Below are 21,521 nucleotides of genomic sequence, written 5' to 3' on the forward strand. Positions count from 1 at the left end.
ACAGATATTTGGTGATAAATCAATCTTAACGAGGTGATTGCTAACATGTATGTGTTGTATTGTTCAGCTGGACCAACCACCGACATTTGTGATGTTAATGTAAGGCCTATAATATATGTATTATGATAATTATAAATAAATGAACATTAATTTTGTGTTTTATTTTTTAAATACGTTTAATTAACTCATTCTACTGTTTTAAAACAATAAGAGTTTAAGGACACATAGGCTGTTCCTCAGTGATTCTAAACAAAGGCACCACAGCAAATATGCAAATGTTTGTTTAGGGAATACGAAAATCAACTTAGGGAGTAGGGAAATATTTTTGGTGATATTGAACTCTTAATTTTCTTCAGTGCAACCTATCCATCTAAAACGTCTGTGTTTACGGATATTTGTCTGCGTCTGTTGTTGGGTTGTTTAGCCACAAGGCCATCAATCGAATGTGTCCTGTGATGTCATCAGGTAATCAACCAATCATAGTTTCCGTAACAAAACAGTCTAAACGATTATAAAAGGCTCACTCTTTTCGGGATCAGTAACAGTTTCAATTGAGTTAAAAATTGGTTTTGGATCTTTATTTCGACCTCACTTTTCGAACATCAAAATGTATTGTCTTCTAACTCTTATTTTCAGTGTTTTCTTACTGGGTAAGTATTTTGTTTTTTAAAAATTCATTTTAATACAATCTTGTTATGATGATTTTTATTTTTTAATTTCATATATAGATTAAAGTGATTAATCTCTTAAGCCTAAATGTAAGGGGTCAGTCATGTCATGTTTCTAGACAATTGTGATGTGGGTATATTAAATTCAACTGAAAAGTTCTCATTGCACAACTGGTTATTTTGTTTATGTTAAGAATCAAGGTATCGTTAATGTTTTGACATTTTTGTGTATGCTATTAGTAGTTCAAATACGGACTATATTTCGTTATTTTGCTAATTTACCGGTTAGAACAACGCTAATGAATAGCCCAAAACACTTTATATATTTTTTTTCAAAGGAATAACGCTAAGATAAATAAAGCCAATGACGACATATTATAAGTGGTGAGGACTGCCATTATGAAAGACGAAACTAAGAATGAGATTATCACCTTCCTCCATTCATTTGTGATTTTTCGTTTTAATTTACTGTGACTTATGATGCTGATATCATGCAAACGTTAACAGTTTGACCCGTAGTGTTTAGTGTGGTGTGTGACGTAGCCTGATTGATGTTATCTCGATATCGTCGCTGACACTGTACAGACAACAAATTCATTTCAAAGAAAAAAAAGTTTCTTGAATCACACTAAAACGTGTTTTAAAGCGGTGACAGAGACCGGCACGAGACATTTCCGCAATGTGTGTTAGATAACAACGGTTTTGATAATATCAGATTTGTACTGTATTATTAAAACAAAGGAATATTAGTTAGCTATCGTGTTCTATAATTAAAGTCTAGGTTCTCATATAACACTAGATAGAAAAAAAAATTTGGGTCCTTCTGCTCAAACTCCAACCAGGGTAGCTTTATTGAAATCAGGCGCATTTTGCACTAAAAATCCTGAAATTCTAATGTTTTACCTATTCATCATCAAAATTGATATTTTGAACCTAAATATCAATATGAATTACCAAATTCATATCATGGTGATCTAGGAATAATTACCTGTCAGAAAACATTTTTACTTTTGAAATTCATAATTAGCCAGCCAATCAGCGGCCGGGTTAAAATACATATGGGCCATTTCGAAGGTCTTTTCTTATTTAGTTGGTTGTTCCCTATAACCACTGCTCTGTGTTGAGTCTTCTAAACCAAATGTATGCTATTCGAGTAAAAGTAACCCTGTAGTACACTAACTATACTATAGTTATAAGTTTATTAGGCTACATACGTTTAACACACAAAATAGTGCGTTGAGTCTACTAAACCAACTTTATGCTATATGAGTAAATGTAAACGGCACATAAGGGTGTCTATTAATGATGTCTCAATTGTAACGTCAAAATCAGGGCGTCGTTTTAGCTTCACACTGAAACGTGTAGGAACTGAAACATTGTAACATTTCATGGCGTGCCAATCAACTTTTCATTTTGATAGATAATTGTTAAAATATTGGCGTCTAATATTTATTAGGCTACATACATTTAGAACACAAAATAGTGCGTTTTCCTTGAAAATCACAGCAACGTTTAACGTACAAGAAAGCGTGTTCCGTTTCAATAAAATTCGAGTTAAGATACGATATCAAATGCCATTTGAATGGCGACAGACATCGGACAAAAACGTTTATTATGGCTTCAAGGTAACCTCTAATCTATAACTGGCCGTTTTGATTTCAGACTTACCATTCGCCTTAACACAGACCCCGCCACCGTCCTCAACATCTACCACCGCTAACGCTTGTCCAGTGCTAAATACCAACCGCCAGGGTCGCAACCTACACGTTGATCTCGTGTCCAATCTTTGCCAATTGTAAGTAAACAATCATATATTTATTACTAGTTGTGTATGTATCTGCTCATTTATAATTGTCAATACGCTGCATGGTATTTGCCTCTGTCCCATTGGCATTCATATTGGCTATGAATAATACTACTAAGGGAAGTAAGATCTGTTATTTGAAAGAAAATGGAAGAATTCAACAAAGTATATAAAACTACAAATCATATGTTTATTTCCAATTACAGTGTCGTTTCTGTTACACCCCAGACGGTATTTGTAGGAAGATCCGTAAGGTAAAAACACCTATAGAAATGATTGTTATTGTTTGATAGTATTTGTTAATGTCTATGATGCATTGCTATTTTACATAATGATAACGACTTTTATGTAACCCATTGTTGTTTAACATTTAAACATGCTACATCATAATGTAAACATTTGTACATTTTTTAAATATTGTAAACAATGAATAGAAATAAATGAACGTAATAGACAATATCTTATTGATCAGTATATATTGACGGATAGTCACGATATTGCCTTTCGTCATGGTTAAACAGGAGGGAGATTTTATGTTCATTGTTGTCATGGTTACGGTGATGGTATTTTTCCACAGACAGGTACATTTCCTGAGCGGTTCCTACCGACGTGCAGGTACGCTTCCCGGTCTTCCGGTCCGTAACTGTTCGCCTTACAATATCCGGATACAACACAACACCATCGTGATCGAAACGAGGCCACGCCAATGTTTTGTGTATGTTTTACTTTTTAAATATTATGAAATATATGTTTGATTTGATGGTTGATTATTACGAAACATATAGGTAAGATAAACAGAAGGCACATTACGTAGGTCTAAGCTGATATTTGTACTGACCGGTTATTTCCGGTTTTAACTAAGTACACAGGCTGATTACCATACCAACCAACCAAAGAGCGTTGTTTGTAATAAGTCTAAGGGCTTTATTAGTGTGATATTAAAACAGTTTTATATTGCAAGCATACAGATACGGCGTATACAGGTTTCTGGTGCATAGTGTTATATTTGATATTTATGAAACTATCAAGGTTTAAATTCTTTTGATAATTCCCATGGCTAGAACATAACGTTTGTTTGATTTTTGAGTTGAAATGACTTTATTATTTTATGATTTACCTTTATAGTACCGTTGCTCTCAAGGAAGTGTTGACCCCAGAATTGGACGCCAACAACGGATTAAGGTGGGTTTGATAAGACTATAATTCATGTAGTATATTGTTTTTATCATGCCGACAGAACTTGTAGTTACACAAGCTAGATACTTAACAGGTTGAGATTCAAGGAAACAATAATAGTAATACACAACATTTTCGTTCGAGAAAAAAAAAATGAAAACAAAACATATGATTAGTAATCCCATTCAAGTTATAATTTTTGTATATTTTACCAACTGTCATAAAACATAAAATATGTGAATATGGATGCTTATATAGGATAGTTTAGATACATAAAAACACCAATATACTACATTATTAACACAGTGGCAAATGTCGCATGAAATATCACACGTATTATAAAGAACCGTCACAGCAAACGCCATGTTAAAAACTTTCGGGTAATATCGGAATTGCTTCACGTGACCGACATCGTATAGATCGGAACCTCCCGAGTCGTATCACATGGTCAACGTCGGCAATACCCGTACAGTTCGAAACATTTCGGAGACTAACATTTAAATTTATTTGTTCAACAATTAATACGAATTTTATAAAAGTTGGTAAATATGGAAAGTTTAATTATCTTTTTTTTATTTCAAAAATACAACAAGCCACAGGCCATACAACTTTAAAGCGTGTGGTATAATCTTGTTTTCTGGCAGGCCTGACCTGGCATAATCATATATAAATAAGCTAATACTAATGTGCACATTGAACCCATATGTTCAGAACAAAAGACCAGATATATTTTTATTCATTTCTGAACTCAATACAACATTACTGAACATTGCGAAATACTAAAGATCATCATTTAAATCATAAAGATAAAACAAAGTACACACTTTAAACTTTAAAATACTACAAGGAACATGGACAATCCTTGTGGAAGACTCGATGACTTCATCGACATACAAATCAAGGCTAGACTGAAAATTTGTAATGAACGAACGGACCAAATATATTTGGGTATAGTTTTGGTATTGAACGATAAAACTGAACAATTGACATTAATCTAATGCATTGATTAACAGTAATAAATATAATTTTTTGTATCGAAAATCACTTCAAGGAAGGAAACGCAGAATTTTAAAAACAAGAGAATCGATGGGTAAAATGTTAACTTTTTATGTAAATAAGTGTTGAAATGTTGATTTCTTTTACAATCGACATTGTTTTCTTTGCATTGGTAAATTGTTGTCAGTGATGAGTTTAACATGAACAATCATTTCAAGGATTTTATTTTATGATTTCAAAAGACTAAACTAGCCACATTTTACTTGCTTAAATATTTAAGACTGATGTCAAGTTTCATTGTATTAATTGCTTAAAAGCTGATATTCAATCGTATAATCTTTTCAGATTCACCAACATACAGTCATATGAAGTGAAAAAAGCAGGACCTTTCCCAGCCACCCCAACTTTACCAATTGCTCCAAGACCTGGGTTGCCATCTGGACTACCAGGTCAATCGGCTGTTCGAAGGCAAGGAATACCATCTGTAGGCAATGCCATTATTCAAAGGCCAGGGATGCAATCTGTAGGAATTCCTGCTGTCCAAAGGCCAGGAAGCTCATTTTCAGGCCAATCTACTGTTCAGAGACCCGGAACGCCTTCAAGTCAAACAACTGTCACACAACAGTCTGCAGTTCCTTCCTTTAACGTACCCGGCTTTTCTCCCTTCGGACCTGCCCTTGGTCAATCCCTGCCACAAATAATTGGTTTCACACCAAGCAGAAATCCGGGAGTCCAGTCGTTCATGCCATTGAATCTGGGTGGAAACGCGGCACAAACTGGTTCTCAGACAACACAGAATACAGGTTCTACAAGTACTAAGACTGGGGACGCTTTTTCCTCAACAGTACCCGGTCCACTGACAAAGTAGTGGAGTACCATCAGAAAGGCCGTAGTGACACACCAAAATGATAATACTTAACTAAACACAAATCATGTTTTAAATGTTTGAACGGGTATGCGAATGAATAATAATGATATCTTTATCGTTCTGTGGCGCAGGGGATAATCACCATGGGTGGCCGGAACAGACTAAAGCTGTAATAATGAATGCATTGCGTCTTTCCATATATGTTGCCAGACTCAGTCGTCAGTTAAGTAATAAAGACAAAAAGAATCACAAGAAAATGTCTTGTAAGCTGGCCCTAACCAATCATTTTGGTATTTATCGAATGACTTGAAATCTCTAGAAGAGCAGGTCAATATCCGCGGAGACAGCGGCCCAGATTTGGAGAACACTTCATCAAGAAAGAATATTGAGAACACTGTGATTTAGTGGATATTCTCTATATACACACAATGAGTGCAAATGATTTTCATAAATCAGAGGCATTTATTCACACCTCTCTATCTAGTTTCATCAAAGAAAAGTATCTAAATCAGCATTCTTCGCCATGAAAGTAGCCATGCGTAGTGTGATTTATCGTACAGAAACAGTTATGCCATTGTGACTGTGATAAAAGTGACAGTTCGGGCGAACGACACGACATCTATCAGTGTGATGAATGGACGGTTATATATGGTAAGACAATCAGAGTGGAAATTATGCCGAGCTCAATTTTAACAATGAAATACTTTTTATTAGGTTATTCACGTTTTGCTTATTTCGGATTTTCGTATGAGGTTTTGTATCACAACACGTACCATATCAAAACGAATAAATCTTTTATATTGACCCATTTATGATAATGACTGTATCTATTTCACATACAATGCGAAACTAAACATGCGTAATTCTATGTATTTTATTGTTCACTTGATATTAACCTTCACAGATTACATTATAACGGTTAATTTCTCTATGGACGGTGATGATATAATTTCTTGTATCCATTACTTAACACGACTGTTTGGAAACTGATGAGTATCTGTTTCCCAAAGGTATATTGCACCTGAAGTAACAAAATAAGCTATATACACTGTTTTGGAATCTGAATAAATCGAACAAACTAAATTCATGTAAAACAAAATTCAAACAATTCCGATATATTGTAACCATACGTATTTCAGTGGCATACTTCTTTGACATCTTTTTCATAGAATAATTCTGGTGATTTGTGCTATCTACACTGTGTGGTTTTAATAGAAGAATTATTATTTGCTATTTTTGTGAGTATATGCTTTAATGCTGTCATGTGTTAGCTTAATTCATTCAGCTATAAATGCCTGTACTTGCATCGGTATACATACGCTTAAATTAAGAAAACAAACACGTTAAGTTCAAGAATGATTAAATTATCTGTGGTACCCTAAAGCATTTTGCTGAAATGTATCGACCACAGAAAATGTATAACAATCATACCATTCAGTTTTAAAGTTTTAATAGGGTGAATCATCCGTCAATTAAACGTATACAATAACTGAAGTGTTTCATTGATTTATGAATAATAACTTAGAACAAAATATTACATTTACTTCGTTCGAGTTGTTTGTTCAAAGGCCGTGTTTGTTTTCTACCGGTGACATGTTGAAATTGATGGGCAGTTAATGATGATTTTTATCATATTGTATACTAGTAATATAAAGAAAACGACATCACAACTTGTCCTCGACATTTATAGGATTGTACAAATAAAGATATAAACTGGTGAACTGTGAACATTTTGTTGCTTTTTACCAAGTTTAATTTCAACATTTTACATAAAGATTCTCCACCGCTGACAAATAATATTTTTTCACTATCAAAAGCAGGAGCAGATGATTTAGTATTTTTCTTCAGTTTCAAAAGTTACTTACTTTACATCATAACCACCATTCAAAAGTTTGAAATTCTAATTTGACTTCGAGTTAGAAATATGAAAAATAATTAATTGCTTCCGGAAAAAATTCCGTAGCACTATATCCTATATGGAATGAAGTACTGATTGCGCATGCACCAAAGGCAAATCTAATTATTTTATATTATTATTGTGTTAATTAGGCATATACACACACGATAAAACACCAATTATTGTTCAAATGATGAATATCATTTATGCTCTGTCGGCGGTGGAGCATCTTTAAAAACTACTTTAAACCCGTTGTATACACATGTATTTATTGAAAATATTGGCTTTGAAATCTAGGGAAACCTGTTTAACATCACGAAAAGGAGTCCGTTTGTCGTTAAATAATTTTTTATCAAATAGCTGTCCATTGCAATAAGAGCCTATACAATCATGTTGTATAAATACATCGATTAAATAGAGAATACATGGTTAGTATCTTACAATACAAGTTTTAGTTTGGTGCGAGATTTAGGAAAGGCAAGATGACGAGTCTTTGCCGAGACATCTCGGCTTTTCGTGTGGATCATTCGAGTTTTCTGTTTATTCTACAACAATTCCCTTATAGATGGTGTTGTTTAATGCATAAGAAAAGATTCATTCACTAAACCGAATGAGAGTGTAATCCTTTTTACTATCGTGGGAAATATATAGGCGCCTTCACAAACAGTTACAGTAATTCTATTCAGTGTGTAAGACCAATTAAACAATATGAAAATACACAAAAACCGATAGTTACCCACCAAGATTTATTTTACGATACACACCTTTGTCATGAGCCAAGAAAAAGTTTTCTTCGCCTGTTAAAATCCGGGGTCAAGTTCATCAGATGTGAAACAAATTCACGTGATCGTAATGACTGATAAAGTATTTTGTATTGACGGATAAAGTATTTTGTATTGATGGATAAAGTATTTTGTATTGATGGATAAAGTATTTTGTATTGATGGATAAAGTATTTTGTATTGACGGATAAAGTATTTTGTATTGACGGATAAAGCATATTGTATTGACGGATAAAGCATATTGTATTGACGGATAAAGCACAAGTTTATCCGGCAGTAGTTATCCGTTTGTATGTGCGGCAGTTGCAGGATAAAACACCAACGGTGTTTTTAAATTTTAAAGCAGCAAATGCAACAAATACAATGAAGAACAACACTAGCATTCTTTGGAGTCGTTTTTATATTTAACATTAAAAAATAACCTTTCGAAGTTGGATATATCAATCATAAATCTTATTTAATTTCGATTCGTTCAATTTTTCATCACATAAAACAAAGAATGGGTCAAATTACACATGAAATCTCTCAACATGCAAACGAACATACTTTTTCCTCAATTTAAACAATCTAAGAGTAAAATCACCCAAAAGATGCTATACACTGTAATTATATATTGCAGACCATTTGTCTGCAAAAAGCAAACAAACAAACACACAAATAAAATATACCATAAAATATTGATTGCCATAGAATACCAGAAAATAAATAACTGTAATGTTGTACAAAAGGTATATTACCAATACATTATGTTATTGCCATGTCTTTTATATCATTCCTAATACAATAATATTTAGTTGTTATCGTTGTGGCGCTCAAATTGAATTTCAAACAACGTTAACGGTGATTAGTGTTTAATTTGAAATACGAATCAGATTTAGGTCCTAACGCCATTGCAACGCTTGAAGAGGTATGGTGTATCATAAGTGTTTAAATAACCAGAAACACCTGTCTATTTATGATACTGAAATGAACTTGGAGTAAAAGAAGTTCACAGATTATATATCAACCTAGTTGATGACATGTCAATCAGTATTCACGTTTCAATTGATTTCTATTTAAAATGTAGATATCATTATTATGTGACCACAGGATCTGGAATAGATGTTTGTTTTTAGGACTATATATTAGGCGAAAAAAGAGAGAAAAGATTAAAATAAGATAAAATAGAAAAAAACACATAATAATATCGGTAGGTTTAGCGGACTAAGCGAAAAACAGATGAATAATTATTATTCTGTGACTGAAGAATTTGAATATTTGTTTTAAGGACTACGTTCCCAGAGAAAATAGATACATAGATAAAAAAAATATTGATAAAATTACAACAGCCCAACTCTTACACAGTATGTTGTAAACAATATAGTAGTATTTCGCTTTCTGTGTACAACTTTCAGTGTACATATGCACTTATGCCTTAATCATTCATTTAATTTAAATCAACCAACTCTGTTGATTGTCGATGTGTTCACATAGAGTTTGGTCGTGATGCTAATGACTTATTTTTAGAGGAGCAAATTTCAAATCTCCAGCACATTCCACGAAATAGGTACGTAAACTGTATTTCCCAATTAAAGATTTGCTTCTTCCTCGTGGTCTCAACTACATGATTCTTTTTAAAACCAGTTATGTAATGGGCATTATTTCCCAAAAATAATCCACCAACGATCAAAACACATCACTGCCTTCTATATAATAGAACACTGGCATATAATCATATCTGAAAGAAAAACAAAGAACATTATCATTGTTTAGAAGAATACAAATTATCAGAAAAAGGGACTATATTAGGATTAAAATCCCCTGTTAATGACTTTGTTTACTAAATAAAGCACCTGAATTGTATCGGAGGTAACAAACAAGTTATGATTTCAATAAGATTGATACAATTGTAAAATTGCAGAACACCAATAAACCTCTCATATTAATTTTCAATTTCAAATAACATGAATTATCATGTTCAATGAATTCATTTTCGAAATTATCATCAAACATCTTTATTTATCATTATTATGCATTTCTAAACGTTAACATCATATGCATTAAGCTGAAGAACGTAGTTAAAGGGAAATAACCGTTGAATTAACTTTTGAACCAACTGATGAAATAAATCAAAGAGAAACAGTAGTTTTTATAGTGCAATTTAAACATCGTGTAATAGTCAAATATGCTGTGCCGGCGTGGGGTGCTAACTACCCGTCAACATGATGAACACGGGTACAGAGTAAACCACCCTAGACTCTCGGACAGGGCAATCTCACATGAAGTGAACGAGATCGGGTTATCTCAGTCTCGGACTAAGATTTTGTAACATCCCAACCTCGGCTAACGCCTCGGTTGAGATTATGTTACAAAATCTTAGCCCTCGACTGAGATAACCCGATCTCGTTCACTTAGCCTACAGGTAACAGATTTTATTACTGTTCCATACAAAGGAAGTACAACAGATACCCGTAATTTCGTCCAGTAGAGCGGCACAGTTGTTCAAAAATGTTAAACAGTCATCCATGGTTCTATACCACGTAAAAGGAAGGTAACAACGTTTTCCTAATGTCGGTTGTTTGTTTAGCTGTGTATAACGTCTAATAAACCGTTCAGTTCATTTAACTTCGTGCCCCTGTCTTGACTTCACAGATGTTCGCTAATTGGGTTTTCACAGTCTGTATTGTGTTGTTATAGGTGAGTGTCCGTCTGTTTTGGGAGATTGCAGTATGTTGGTGCGGTGCTTGATATTCTTGCCCATTTTATAGTTCTAAAGACGCTGAGCTAGACAAACTAACAGTATCCTGACAACTAGAAAATCAGTAAGTTGTTCAATTTCCTAACTCTACTAACTAGCATACAGGAGGAGAGTTTAGTGTTTCTGGGATATTGAGTATACTCTAAGCCTTTTTTTACGAAGAAAGCCAAGAGTGTGGCGTTATCAATATAAAGTCGCCCTTTGTAACGAGAAATAAAGACATGGGTACATTTTATAAAACACCTTACCAAGGGGCTGTATATCGTGTTAGGTCATATACACTGTGTGTATGGACCTGTAGTCTAGAAGGTACGACATACAATGCCATACATTTACTTACGCATCCCGCCTATTAGCGTTCTGTGTATTTATTCTCTGTACCCCAGCAACCCTGTAAAATACAAATCAAAGCAATATCGTTCGTTATTTTCCTAAGATAATAACAGAAGATTTGCGAAAAATAGTGAGCAAAAAACAATAATAAAAAATTGAATTATGAAAAAGATATGGGTGTTTTAAGATAAAGCTATATATATTCCAATATGTCCTTCATGAGATTTTTCATATGATGTAAGAATAATGCAACAAAATAAAATTAAAGCAAACGTAAAACACAATGAAATGAGAGAGAGGAAACATGGATTAATGTGGATTTATCGACTTATAAGCTGGCCGTTTACAGCTATACTCACAACTGACAGATATTTCTGATGGTATCTATGACGGTCAAAAGGCTAATGTTTCTGATTTTATAATTAGGGCAGGCTGGTGGACCTTCTGTGGTCGTGGTATTCCCCGGACTGACCGTCTGTGTTGGTACCAGTTTTACCTCGGTCGCGTGAAGATTTCTAAAACAAAGACAACAATAACATAATAATCAAACAAGAGTTACGTACCCTTACACAGTCGCCATATCTGCACCTAGGTCATCATACCTAGTTACACCCACAAACAAAGTCACTTTTTACATGATCTAATTAGAATAACGACGGTATGGTTCATCTGACACCAAATTCACGACACAAAAATCGCGACTTGAATGAGAAACACAATTTTGATATGTCGTTATGTATTTTACTGATAGAATGTTTTACTTCAGGTTGTGTCGAGGAATCGGAGCCTTATACAGAATGTATAACTTCATGTTGTATCGAGGAATCAAAGCCTTATACAGATGACTGTACTTCATTACTCATTCAATGTACTGATAAAATATTTTCAATATTATGAGTTAGTTTTTTTTTTAGGAAAAGAAACATGACATTTGACCTCTAACCGTTTGGGACTTTTGGACGGATTAATCATTCTAAAATAGAAATATATCTCAATGAAAAAGCTTATGTGTGACTAAAATTTGACATTTTCTATGTCGGCTGTACATTCGCATCGAAAACTAATATAAGAACAATTAAAGATTGGAATATAGCGTATATAGCATGTTTGTCGCAGCTGAATTAAGTAATTATATGCGGAATCCTTAAATGTAATATCCTTGTTTCATTTCTACAAGTATCAGAGAGTGAATATGGTCTCGTAATGTTTTACCTTATACGGCGAAGACCACGCCCCTGCATGAAACCTTGGGTGTGGTAGTATCGCAATGACCGTATGTTGACTCGAACACTGACTTTCCTACAGACAGAAAGCGGGAGCATTATAGAAATATAGTAAATAACCGTACACAAACGAAAATAGTGTGAAAGTAATGCATCATTCAAAGATGCTCCACCGCTGACGAATTGTATTTTTCCCTATCAAATACATGAACAGACGAGTTGATATTTTTTTCAGTTATAAAATTTACTTTCTTTACACCATTACCACCATTACCACCATTGAAAAGTTTGAGCTTCTAATTTTACTTCAAGATAACTATTGAAACTAATAATTGCATCCCCCCAAAAAAACCCATAGCACTATACCCTATATGAAATGAATTACTGATTATGCAAGTACAAAAAGCACAAGGAGTTACTTGATATGTACTTTTTGTGTTAATTAGACACATAAATACCCGAATAAACATCAGTTATTATTCAAATAATTGTTATCGCTTATGCTTCCTTTGACGGTAGAGTATCTTTAGATAACATTGGAAAGTGCATTTTATTGATCTCTTAATTAGTACACTTTAGAGATTCCTTGATTCCATTGTAATGGATTATGATCAAACTTCATATGTCTCAGTAATCAAAATATTCTATAAGTCTGAGATGGTCATCGGGTCAAGGTCCAGGTCATCACAGCTAGTTTTTGGAAACAACAGCTATCAGCATCATCTTGGCTTCATTACATCAACAATAGAGGATATCTTATACATTCCTCTCGTGTATTTGATAATTCCGTGCATCCTAAACAGCGGACGGGCATGTGATCAGAAATAAACTGTCGTTGGTTGATATTTTTATGATGATATGGAACATTTAATGTTAATCCTGTAACTACGATCTGGCATATTTTACAGAAGTAAAATGTTAAATTTCCTTCATAAGATGGATCAGTTAAATTAGAATACCGAATATTAAGAGGTTCCAATGACACATATGAATAACAAAACAAAAGAAAACTATTATTAAACATAATAAGAAAACGAAGTTTTTGATTTAAATAAGTATAATTAGAATAAATATAAATGGCAAATAATTACCTATATACTTACAATTCACAAAGGTATGGATGTAAATTAAATATCAGCTCCCTATTTTCTTGTTTGACTGGGAAGGTAGGACATATAGACGCTGCTTCTGTTGTTGTTGTTGTTGTTGTTGTTGTTGTTGTATTATCTACAACAGCTATAGTTCTTCTAATCAGAGCTGAAAACAATGAATACAATTATATTTCAATGTAATTCTAATCATATGTTTGAAATCACTACAAAAGTTCGGTCTACCAGTTTCATCATATTTTATTGGATATCGATTGTATTGATGGAACTAAAAGTAAACATTCATAGAACAGCTGGCATCAGTAAAACCTAAACATTGGACGAGTCTTATAAAACATATATTTACTACAGTCGAAGATTAACCCATTGGCATTCTAAAGATCCCGATGTCGTGACGTAATTTCCCAGGTGACGATGTTACCTGTATCAAGTCATGTAGTATGTACATATATTAACGTACATGAAAACCAGTCCTAGCCTGAAAGCATTATATGTGGTGCTCGTCAGATATTATTTTTTCATAATAATTCATGCTACATTTAGACATTTACACACCATTGTTCAGCTGAGCAATGTATTAAAATGTTAAATAAAGCCATGTTTACCCCATATGTGACATTATAACATTACTTAGCAATGTGAAGTTAGCACAGGATTCGGGATTAGGAATTCGAATCCAGTGCTAACTTCACATTGCCATATTACTTTACGTTGTTACTATTATGTACTATAGTAAGCATAAGATAAATATATTCATTAAGAATATTTCAATTATCATTTCATACGTGTACCTCAAAAAAGAAAGGTACCCTTTAAAAATGAAATTCAATGTGCAAGCATACCGCTTTCGTGTATAACTGCTGATTTAAATGTATTTCATGTCTTGTACATATTCAGTTTTATATGCTGTACTTGGTGTATAGGTTCACAGAAATATTGACAATAGAATTAGGTCACCCAATACCCGGTCTTTCTCCGTCACAGTACCTATCGTGACAAATCTTGCCTCAGCCCACTTAGCACGACAGTGTACAGTAAAGTATACCAGCCAACTTTCACCAATTACTGTACACTTTCTCCATTAATTTAAACAATATTGTTAAACCTACCTGTGAATAGAAGGAATATACAACTCCGGCTAAGGACACCACCAGTCATGGTCAATCTTTGCCAGACTGACCATAACACACTGGACAGTTCTATTAGACACTGTGGGATAATGTTGTGGTGAGAAAGAACACAATCATAGTCCTACCCGTAATACACACCTGTCACGTATCATTGGAAATGTTTATTTCTATGTAAATCGAGGCCGCTTAGGGGTAATTCTTTGACGGGTGAATATTTAATTCTGTTTAAATCGTGGTCATATGGGTAATTTATTGGCGGGTGTTACTGCTGTACGTTTCGGCTGTCAGTTTGACTTTTTATTTGCTATCTAAAGTCAACTGTGGACATTAACGTGACCATAATGGGAGATCTAAAGTAACAGGAGGGGTGTACATATATACCGTAACAGTCGTTGATATAAACCAATTGTTCTTAACCTGATTAATTGTTCAGTTTCATTTGAACATTTATAATGACATTTTTACCCAAAATACAAATGTTAATAAAGCCCAATAAACATATTTCTGAGATAAAATCACACCAGGGCTACAACATGTTAGGTCATTAGCATCACTCTCATGTCTTAAAAGGATCTTGTTACATTTGAAAATTTATGTATACATATATCGCTCACTGGAAGGTTAGCTTAACCCGTCGCAAGGTTTTCATTAGTTGACTTCATGTTTCTCTGTATGATCTTAGCGTGTTAAATATTATGTTTAAAACATGATCTTAAGTAACAACGCTCGTTAGATAAATATTTATATTTCCAGGTAGGCAAAGTGTTTTGGTCGTAACATCTTATGTGTTTTCACGACTGGGTTGAAAATGAACACATGGTCGACGACTTTTTGTGTCAACAGTCACACATGATTGTCTATAATAACGACAGGTATGGCGATATGTTCTAATGAACACTGACAATATCCTATCAATACACAAATAAATCAATGACTAATATCTCTGTGGTGTAAAAAGCATATACAACGCGTTTTCACACACTTTACAGCCCATTTGGCAAGCATTGTATTTGTGCTATCTTGAACCGTCAGAATACACTATATTGATTTCACCGTTTAAATAGTAAATAGCTAAAATGGCCGCATTACAAACATATGCAGTTGTTTTTAAATCAAATAGGTATTAATTAAGTTGAAAATATTGAAACTATTAATGATGGTCTTTTGTAATTATGGTCTTCTGTAATGATGATCTTCTGTAAATGGAAGCAACATAAAAATGGTATAAATAGAATAGTCTTTGTTCCTTGATGAATAGAAATAATGTTTCATCTCGTGCTTCGCACTCGTGAAAATTATTTCCATCTCACTCGATGAAATATAATTGGTATTCATTGCAAAGCAAGGAGTATCCTCTATGTGTATTCAAAGCTACTTTCAGTTATGACTTTTTACAAGTATTTACATTCATTTCACTTGCTACTTTTACTATATAAACTAACCAAGACAAAGTAAATTCTGTGATGGGAAGGGGGTTTAATTGACAACTATTATGACTTCACTGATATTGACATGGTAACGTCAACTGATCACCGCTGTTCTATCTTTTGGATGCAGAAACCACTTAAAGGGACAATTCACTCAGGCTAATTCTTTTACATAACCAAGAAACAAAAGATAGCGTAAATGTATTTTCTACATTTCTTATGAAACATATAACGTAAAACATTGACAAATTCCACGACATTGTTAAGTATTTTAATTAATATCGTTGAAATATCAAATCGTTGATCAATACGATTAAGCAGGTACAATATGGACGCTGTACCCATACCCAAGCCAAAGTCACGCACGTTAAACAAATAAACTACATAACCACTTAGGTGGTGATAAAATTATTTTTAGACAAAACAATTCACCTAATAAGGTAAACACACTACTGTCAGAGCGATTTGAGCAGTTCTAGACAACAGTTGTGCGTGATATTATAAGACTCTTTCATATGTGGATATGAAGGATAGGGATATTCTACCCGAGGGTCACAAAATGTAGTAAAACCCGAGGCTTGCCGAGGGTTTTGCAACATTTTGTGATCCCGAGGGTAGAATATCCCTATCCTTCATATCCACTTATGAAAGAGTATTTTTCTTTCATACCACGACGTTTTACTGCAATTTTACAACTATAATATCCCGCCATTTTGAAATAAATTCGAAGAAATCCACGACTGGAAGTCAATTTCCATACATGAAAAATTACGTGATATTTTCAACACAAATTCCGTTGCTTGCATCTTTTATAGTAAAACCAGTCAATTTTGTGAAAAAAATGTTAAAATTTTACCGAGGAAATAGAGATTTTGTTGACGCCGTGACGTCACGAGGCTTTATTGCATGGGTAGCCATGCAATACAGCCTCAGGCGACATGAGTGTATTGCCCTAGACCAGCCAGTATTACACGTGTAAGTATGAAAGAAATTACTCTACGAGCAAGGGACAGGGTTAGGCATACAAGAAGTTCGACCACAATGTGTAATGGCGGACAGCGAGCGAGTTTGAACATCTACACACATGTCACCACCATGGGCTTTTCAGGCATATTACAGTAAAACCGACTGATCTAATTTCCATTAGAACTGTTTTTCCCGATATATGTACAAATTTAGATGTTCTCTTAGACTGAATTGTCCCTTTAAATGAGTTAATATTAGTATTAAAATAACTTCTTATAGAATATAACGCGCATTACGGAGATTATCTGCAAAGCTCTGGCATTTATTTAGATCATAGATTCCGTAGGAACAAAGTATAATGCTTAATCAAATCCATCCACATTCTGGGAAGTTTCCGCATTAAAATCTTTGAGACATTTGAATTTGGTTTTAACATAGCTATTAGTGTCTTTCTCCATGGACATCAAGGATAGATAGCTACCGGCGATCACCAAATAAAGTACGACCTTAAGTAAACGACATTTTACCAATTTAAGTGCTATTTTAATGTACTATCGTAAATTGGAATATTTTGGTGTGGTCATATGTATATTTGGCATCCGCCATTTGACATTGGGGTGGGGGGAGTTGTGGGGGGGGGGGGGGGTGTTAAAATCAGAATGTGATTATCAAAAGTCTGACCCTTGTTCATATATTATGTCAGTAATTCAGAATATTTAACTTTTGTTTACATCCGAGTTTGTCAAAATATACAAATTTACGATGTGGTCATTAAATAGCTTCCAACCCAAATCATCACAATCCAAAGGTACTACACAAATCTAACTACAGAATCATTCGTGTTACAAACATTGACTCGAAGAGTCATTGATCTTTAATACAGAGACAACAAGATAAGCCGCTAATATAAAATATTATTTTATTATAAAAAATATAATTTGTCATTTTGTATTTCATATATGTCAATATGAATACAAACTATGTATTTATTTACATAAGAATATGATGCTACATAAATCGAAATCCGTATTTATTTCGTTAGGAGGAACAGTGGGTGTATTTCATTTAATATACAACTTCGTCCAGGTATTCATAGGCAGGGGCAAAAGTAAACCTGTAATGAAACAATCATACAATCGTTACTTTACTTCAAATTACATAGAATTATGCCATTTGTAGAAACTGTTAACATTGAAGATAAATCATACGATGTGATACAACTTTATAATACAAAACTTTTCCCATTTAGCCCGACAAAGAAACAAACGCTTCAGTAAGTTATATAGTATATTATATGATATGAAAATTGGTGATCGGCCAAAACAGAAAAAGAAAATGTAATGTTTAAGAATTGCTTATCATGATTTTAATATCAGATGGATAATTATCGGAAGCAGAATTGTTATAATGCATTGCACGACGTAAATCTCCTCAAAAAGTCTACGTTGTATTTTTAAATCGATTTGTATTGAATTCTATAATGATAACTAGTCTTACTGCAATACATATAAGATATTGAAGAGTATAATAACAGTATTATATATCATTGTAAAGTAATATAATACCGATAAGTAGTATGACAGCAATATATTGAACCCTATCAGTAAGTATTGTAACATCATATTATGGCAACTATTAGTACATAACATACATTTTATTGAGTTGTCGCTTTCCCTGACGTTTCCATGGTCTCAAGCCCCTTTCCCTTTCCTGTTTCAGAAAATTTAAATCAAATTCTTCTTTTCTCTGCCTCTTTATCCTCAATAACCTTTAAACACAAAATTATATCATTAAAGGGACAATTCAGTCTAAGAGAACGATAAAATTTGTACATATATCGGAAAAAAACCCAGTTCTTATGGAAATTAGATCAGTCGGTTTTACTGTGATATGCCTGAAAAGCCCATGGTTGTGACATGTGTGTAGATGTTCAAACTCGCTCGCTGTCCGCCATTACACATTGTGGTCGAACTTCTTGTATGCCGAACCATGTCCCTTGCTCATAGAGTAATGCAACTTTTGTCTAGAACTGCTCAAATCGCTCTGACAGTAGTGTGTTTACCTTATTAGGTGAATTGTCTTGCCTAAAAATTATTTTATCACCTTCTCGGTGGTTATGTAGTTTATTTGTTTAATGTGCCTGACTTTGGCTCGTGTATGGGTACAGCTGCCATATTGTACCTGCTTAATCGTATTGATCAACGATTATATATTTCAACGATATTAATTAAAATACGAAACAATGACGCGGAATTTGTCAATATTTGATGTTATATGTTTCATAAGAAATGTAGAACAATACATTTATGCCATATTTTGCTTCTTCGTTATGTAAAAGAATTAGCCTGAGTGAATTGTCTCTTTAAAACAATGTGTTTGGAAACTAGTATTTCGTTCTTAAGTCACACTTAATAATGTAAGTTATCGAAAATATACTTGTTATAGTTCTGTTTATTCAAGTTTAATTTCAACTTTTACTGCAAAGAGCAAATGGACCTGTCATCAAGCAAATACTATTTTAGCCATCCATGGCCAATTCAAATACATTTCCATTTTTCGTTATTATATGTGTTTTTTTTATTGAAACGATTGATTAAAACATTATATAGATATGCGAAACGAATACCTACATCTGACATTCACCAACGACCGTGTCCACGAATACAAAGGGTCCTAATGGCCGATATGGTAGAGATTCACATGTAGTTGGCTCACCGGTTTCTTCAGAACCCACAGACCGGAAGTTGATCACTGGCCTTCGGATAACTCTGAATTTAACCATAAAAGGATAAAATAGAAGCATGTTCTTTCACCTTATTTGTCTATAGAAAAAAATGCTAAACATTTGGATTTTGTTGGAGGACATTTTAGAATATATGATAATTACATATTATTTATGAAACACACAGAAAAACAAGATAAAATATATTCATATATAAAATTTAAACATTCGATGAATTGTTAGGAATACATTTTCTTACCGTCCTTTACGCTTGAAAAACTTAGCGAGCCTCAACTGCGGCAACTTGACCGTTTCAACGGTGACAACCCTAAAACACATCGCAAATACAGTTCTTAGTTATCGTTACTATGGAGACAATAACAGCAGTTAACACCCTTTAAATGCATAGGTCAATTAAGTAAATACGTTTAAGGAGCGGAACATACAAAACAATAACTTATGCATTAATGAATAATCTCCCATGAAAGTATTGTTATCACATAACGAATTAATTACCTTAACTTATAAGTACTATAAGCATTTCTACTCATTTCTATAAAATGGAATTATGAAGGCAACAACATAACAATGTCTTTTGTTATCAATATAACTTACATTTCACATCGGCCTTCAATATATGGGATATAAAGTGTCTGATTATCCTGTCGGTTGTTAAAGCGAGGACAGGAAGTGACGTTTTCTTGAACTTCCGGTACACCAGTCTCAGTTTGGAGGGATGATGTTTGTATTGGAGATGAGGTAGTGGCTCCGTTACAAAGCTGAATACCTTAATATGGAAACACCATTAATTAGTTACTTTTGAAAATAAATATAAAAAGTAAATAAAATTAACAACCAAAACAAACAATCAATGTATTATGAAAGTTTGAACTCGGAGCACCAGGCTATAGCGTTTTAACACATTTATCGATGCAAATTTCTTTCATGTGGCCCCATTTCTTAATACTCTAAGACAAAAGATTTAGAGTTAGCAGTAGACAATTGGAACCAGATATGTTGCTGTTACCATGAATTCCATCGCACACCATGTTACTACTGGAGTCAAATGCAATGTCAGTTACTTTATCAAGTATAGAAAATATAGAAAAGTAAAGTGATACACACTTACAGATAGATCCTATAGCGAAGGCGAAGAGCACGAAGAAGTCCATTTTGAGTTGGCAAGATGAAAGCTGAGATGCAATGTTGACCATTTGGAGGATTTTGTGACCTTTTATAGAAAAACTGGACACTCCAAAATATGTAAATGATATAAAAAACTGATATTTTTGACGTCAAAATTGTTTTTGTTTTTATTGCAAATGATGACTGGACGTCACGATGAACAAATACTTAGAGTGACCATGACCTCCATATATCGGGGTCCTCAAACGGGGAAATGATAAAATAAAGAAGACTTAACGATAACTGTTTTAATTGTGGTTCATCGTCTAGGAACATGGATCATTATATACACATCTGGTATTGTTTCTAGTTCTGTAAGGATATTTTATTTTACATCTAGCTATTGTTTAATGGTCAGTTTATTGTTTCCCCGCCGATCGTCTTTGCAAAGTGTGTACTCCGATGACCATTTATTGTCTTATCCTGTTCGTGTCATCAATCTTTTGACCCCCGTGATTCCCAACTGTGTTGAGGTAAAAGATATGACAGCATTTTACG

General features: G+C 33.7%; 3 protein-coding genes across 3 annotated transcripts; 1 reads left to right on the forward strand and 2 right to left on the reverse strand.

The window, feature by feature from the left end:
* The first annotated feature begins 529 nt into the window (after positions 1–529).
* Positions 530–6,320, forward strand: LOC138317840 (uncharacterized). The gene is made up of 6 exons (XM_069259767.1): positions 530–650; positions 2,331–2,463; positions 2,679–2,726; positions 3,050–3,187; positions 3,598–3,654; positions 4,990–6,320. Exons 1-6 carry the CDS (start codon positions 608–610, stop codon positions 5,510–5,512), a joined length of 942 nt encoding a protein of 313 aa, XP_069115868.1. The 5' UTR covers positions 530–607; the 3' UTR covers positions 5,513–6,320.
* Positions 6,321–6,370: 50 nt separating this feature from the next.
* On the reverse strand, positions 6,371–14,889 carry LOC138317841 (uncharacterized). The gene is made up of 6 exons (XM_069259768.1): positions 14,703–14,889; positions 13,588–13,741; positions 12,474–12,560; positions 11,621–11,776; positions 11,269–11,319; positions 6,371–9,908 (listed from the first exon to the last, which is right to left on the reverse strand). Exons 1-6 carry the CDS (start codon positions 14,749–14,751, stop codon positions 9,857–9,859), a joined length of 549 nt encoding a protein of 182 aa, XP_069115869.1. The 5' UTR covers positions 14,752–14,889; the 3' UTR covers positions 6,371–9,856.
* A 3,129-nt stretch (positions 14,890–18,018) lies between these two features.
* On the reverse strand, positions 18,019–21,067 carry LOC138319965 (uncharacterized). The gene is made up of 6 exons (XM_069263071.1): positions 20,968–21,067; positions 20,454–20,625; positions 20,098–20,166; positions 19,747–19,884; positions 18,768–18,884; positions 18,019–18,230 (listed from the first exon to the last, which is right to left on the reverse strand). The coding sequence occupies exons 1-6, from the start codon at positions 21,050–21,052 to the stop codon at positions 18,182–18,184; spliced, it is 630 nt and encodes a 209-aa protein (XP_069119172.1). The 5' UTR covers positions 21,053–21,067; the 3' UTR covers positions 18,019–18,181.
* Between the last annotated feature and the right edge of the window lie 454 nt (positions 21,068–21,521).

This window comes from Argopecten irradians, chromosome 3 (genome assembly GCF_041381155.1).
Source record: "Argopecten irradians isolate NY chromosome 3, Ai_NY, whole genome shotgun sequence".
In the NCBI taxonomy this organism is placed as follows: domain Eukaryota; kingdom Metazoa; phylum Mollusca; class Bivalvia; order Pectinida; family Pectinidae; genus Argopecten; species Argopecten irradians.

Coding starts and splice junctions, on each gene's coding strand:
- LOC138317840 (XM_069259767.1), top strand. CDS start 608: ATGTATTGTCTTCTAACTCTTATTTTCAGTGTTTTCTTACTGG. Junction 2,727..3,049: donor TTTGTAGGAAGATCCGTAAG/GTAAAAACACCT, acceptor ATTTTTCCACAG/ACAGGTACATTTCCTGAGCG. Junction 3,655..4,989: donor GACGCCAACAACGGATTAAG/GTGGGTTTGATA, acceptor TAATCTTTTCAG/ATTCACCAACATACAGTCAT.
- LOC138317841 (XM_069259768.1), bottom strand. CDS start 14,751: ATGACTGGTGGTGTCCTTAGCCGGAGTTGTATATTCCTTCTATTCACA. Junction 13,742..14,702: donor TATATTCCTTCTATTCACAG/GTAGGTTTAACA, acceptor CATTGTTTTCAG/CTCTGATTAGAAGAACTATA. Junction 11,320..11,620: donor ATCAGAAATATCTGTCAGTT/GTGAGTATAGCT, acceptor TGTATTTTACAG/GGTTGCTGGGGTACAGAGAA.
- LOC138319965 (XM_069263071.1), bottom strand. CDS start 21,052: ATGGTCAACATTGCATCTCAGCTTTCATCTTGCCAACTCAAAATGGAC. Junction 18,885..19,746: donor GTCGTTGGTGAATGTCAGAT/GTAGGTATTCGT, acceptor TTGTGTTTAAAG/GTTATTGAGGATAAAGAGGC. Junction 18,231..18,767: donor AAGCGACAACTCAATAAAAT/GTATGTTATGTA, acceptor GTTTCATTACAG/GTTTACTTTTGCCCCTGCCT.